The sequence below is a fragment of the Cariama cristata genome, unplaced genomic scaffold (genome assembly GCF_000690535.1).
Source record: "Cariama cristata isolate BGI_N322 unplaced genomic scaffold, ASM69053v1 scaffold22344, whole genome shotgun sequence".
Taxonomy (NCBI): Eukaryota; Metazoa; Chordata; class Aves; order Cariamiformes; family Cariamidae; genus Cariama; species Cariama cristata.
The window spans coordinates 1-2024 of NW_009613766.1; the positions used below are offsets into that span (position 1 = coordinate 1).

General features: G+C 62.4%; 1 protein-coding gene across 1 annotated transcript; it reads right to left on the reverse strand.

The window, feature by feature from the left end:
• Positions 1-127: 127 nt before the first annotated feature.
• CDC42EP1 (CDC42 effector protein (Rho GTPase binding) 1) lies at positions 128-2020 on the reverse strand (the record flags this gene model as incomplete). Its single annotated transcript, XM_009699158.1, has 2 exons — positions 128-942; positions 1966-2020. Coding segments are annotated over 2 exons (870 nt in total), but the record flags the coding sequence as incomplete, so codon positions are not given.
• Positions 2021-2024: the final 4 nt, after the last annotated feature.

Sequence of the window (2024 nt, forward strand, 5' to 3'; positions counted from 1 at the left end):
CTTGGCAAGGACGTTGTCCAGTGGGTCTGCCAGCAACGCTGGCACCTGAGGGTGTGAGACGGGGAGGAGGGCGATGACCCCGGCACTAGTGTCTCTGGTGGGGGGCCGTGACGGGAGGGATGGCCATTCACACCTTGACTTCATCGTCCTCCTCCTCATCCTCATAAGCGTACTCGCAGGAATTGCTGCGCCTGCCCCGGGCGCCAGCGTACCCCTCCTGCAGGTTGGAAAGCTTGGCCTCCTCCTCCTCCTCTTCCTCCTCCTCCTCTCCTTGGTTCCAGGTGGTCTCAGGGGACTGGCTCTCCCCTGTCACTTGTGACCGCCACGAGCTGCTTCTGGGGCTCTCCCACAGGGCCTGTGTCCGGGCCTGCCGGAGACCCTCGCCCTTCTCCGAGCTCCGTGGGGTGCTGGTCCCACCATAATGGCGGGCCAGGACCTGGCTCGCCCGGTCAAACTCTTCCGCATCGATGGTGCAGTCATTCCAGTGCCCCTGCCGCGGGGTTCCTCTGGGCGCTGCCCCCGGCCCCAAAGCCCAGGCAGGGTCCTCTCCAGTGCCCTTGATGGCGTGTGCCTCTCCGTTGGCACTGACCGACAGTCCCGGCAGCGAGCTGTCCCCTGACAGGCTGCTCTGCCCAGAGCGGTCCCAGAAGCTAGACGTTGCCTTGTCCTCTCCGTGAGATGCACTTGATGCTGGAGGGACCCCATCCTTCACCATCTCCTCACCACACAGGAGGTCTGGGCCATCCTCTCCCACCTCGTTCCCATTGGTTTCGGAGAAGCTCATCACCTGGAGCAGCTCACTCATCAGGGAGGGCCCCAGGTCCAGGCGGAAGGAGAGCAGGGAGTCCGAGCGCTTCAGCTCTGCTTCCCCAGGGAATGCGCTCTCTTGGGCTTTTTCCAAGCGAGGGACTCGAGGGATGGTACAAAACCCGGACTCCAGCCCTGCGAGGCAGAAGGGATGGCTGGTGAGGGGAAGGATGGCTAGATGGGAGGAAACCTGCCTTACATCTAGGGGGGGACAAGGGACGCTGGTGCAGATCGGTGGCACTGGCCTCTAAAGGACATCTCCAAAGCCCAGTTACAGCGGAGGGTCTCCGGGTGGGCTCTGGGCTTGGGTAAGATGCTGATGGGGGCTAAGCCAGGCAGGTGGGACCAGGAGATGGCAGCATTGCCTCAGCTGGCCTTTCCCTCCGAGCCCAGCCACCGCCCCCAGCTCCTGCAAGCCCCCCCAAGCTTCTCCCCCTCTGAGCTCCTCTGCTGCAGACCCCTCTTCCTGGGCAAAAGCTGAGCCACAGCCCAGTGCTTTGAGGCCAGAGAAAAGCCACCCAGCTGTCCCATCCCATCTCATCCCATCCCATCCCATCCTTCCCACAACCTTTCCCCAAAGGTCCCTCCTGGATGCCGGCTGGCAGGGAGGGATGTGGGCATAATGGGGAAGGGGGCACGAGGGGTGGGGATGGAGTCCTTTGAGGAGCACATGGAGCTGGAGAGGTTGGCACAGTTAGGGACAGGGTTAGAGCATCTGTGCAGAGGTGGGGAAGGCTGTGCCGTGGGTCCCCTTGACCTCGCAACCTTGGTGTGGGCATTGCCCCACTGTCCCAGCACCCTCTTGGGGAGGCTGCTCATGGGGAAGGCGTAGGGTTGGGGGGGAGATGGGGGGCACCCCCTTACCACTGCTGCACACAGGCTGCCAGCTGTATGGGGCTATGGGGCAGGGAGAGGAGGAGAAACCATCCATGCCCCACTTTGGAGGTCCTTCCAAGGACAGGAGCAAGGACCGCAGTTGAAAGCAAGGTTAGGGTTATCTCCTCGCAGGGATTACCAGGACTGGGGACTCTTAAATGTCCTGTTGCTACCGGGCGCCTAAAGCCCCTCAGTGGGGAAACTGAGGCACGGAGGGATGGAGAAGGGCTGCAGAGGATACGCTGATCCTGGGCACCAACCTCTGCCCCGCGCTTCACTCACCGTAGGCCTGGTGCGTTTTGGAGAAGCTGTTGGAGGCACTTTTGAAGGAGAACTTGCTG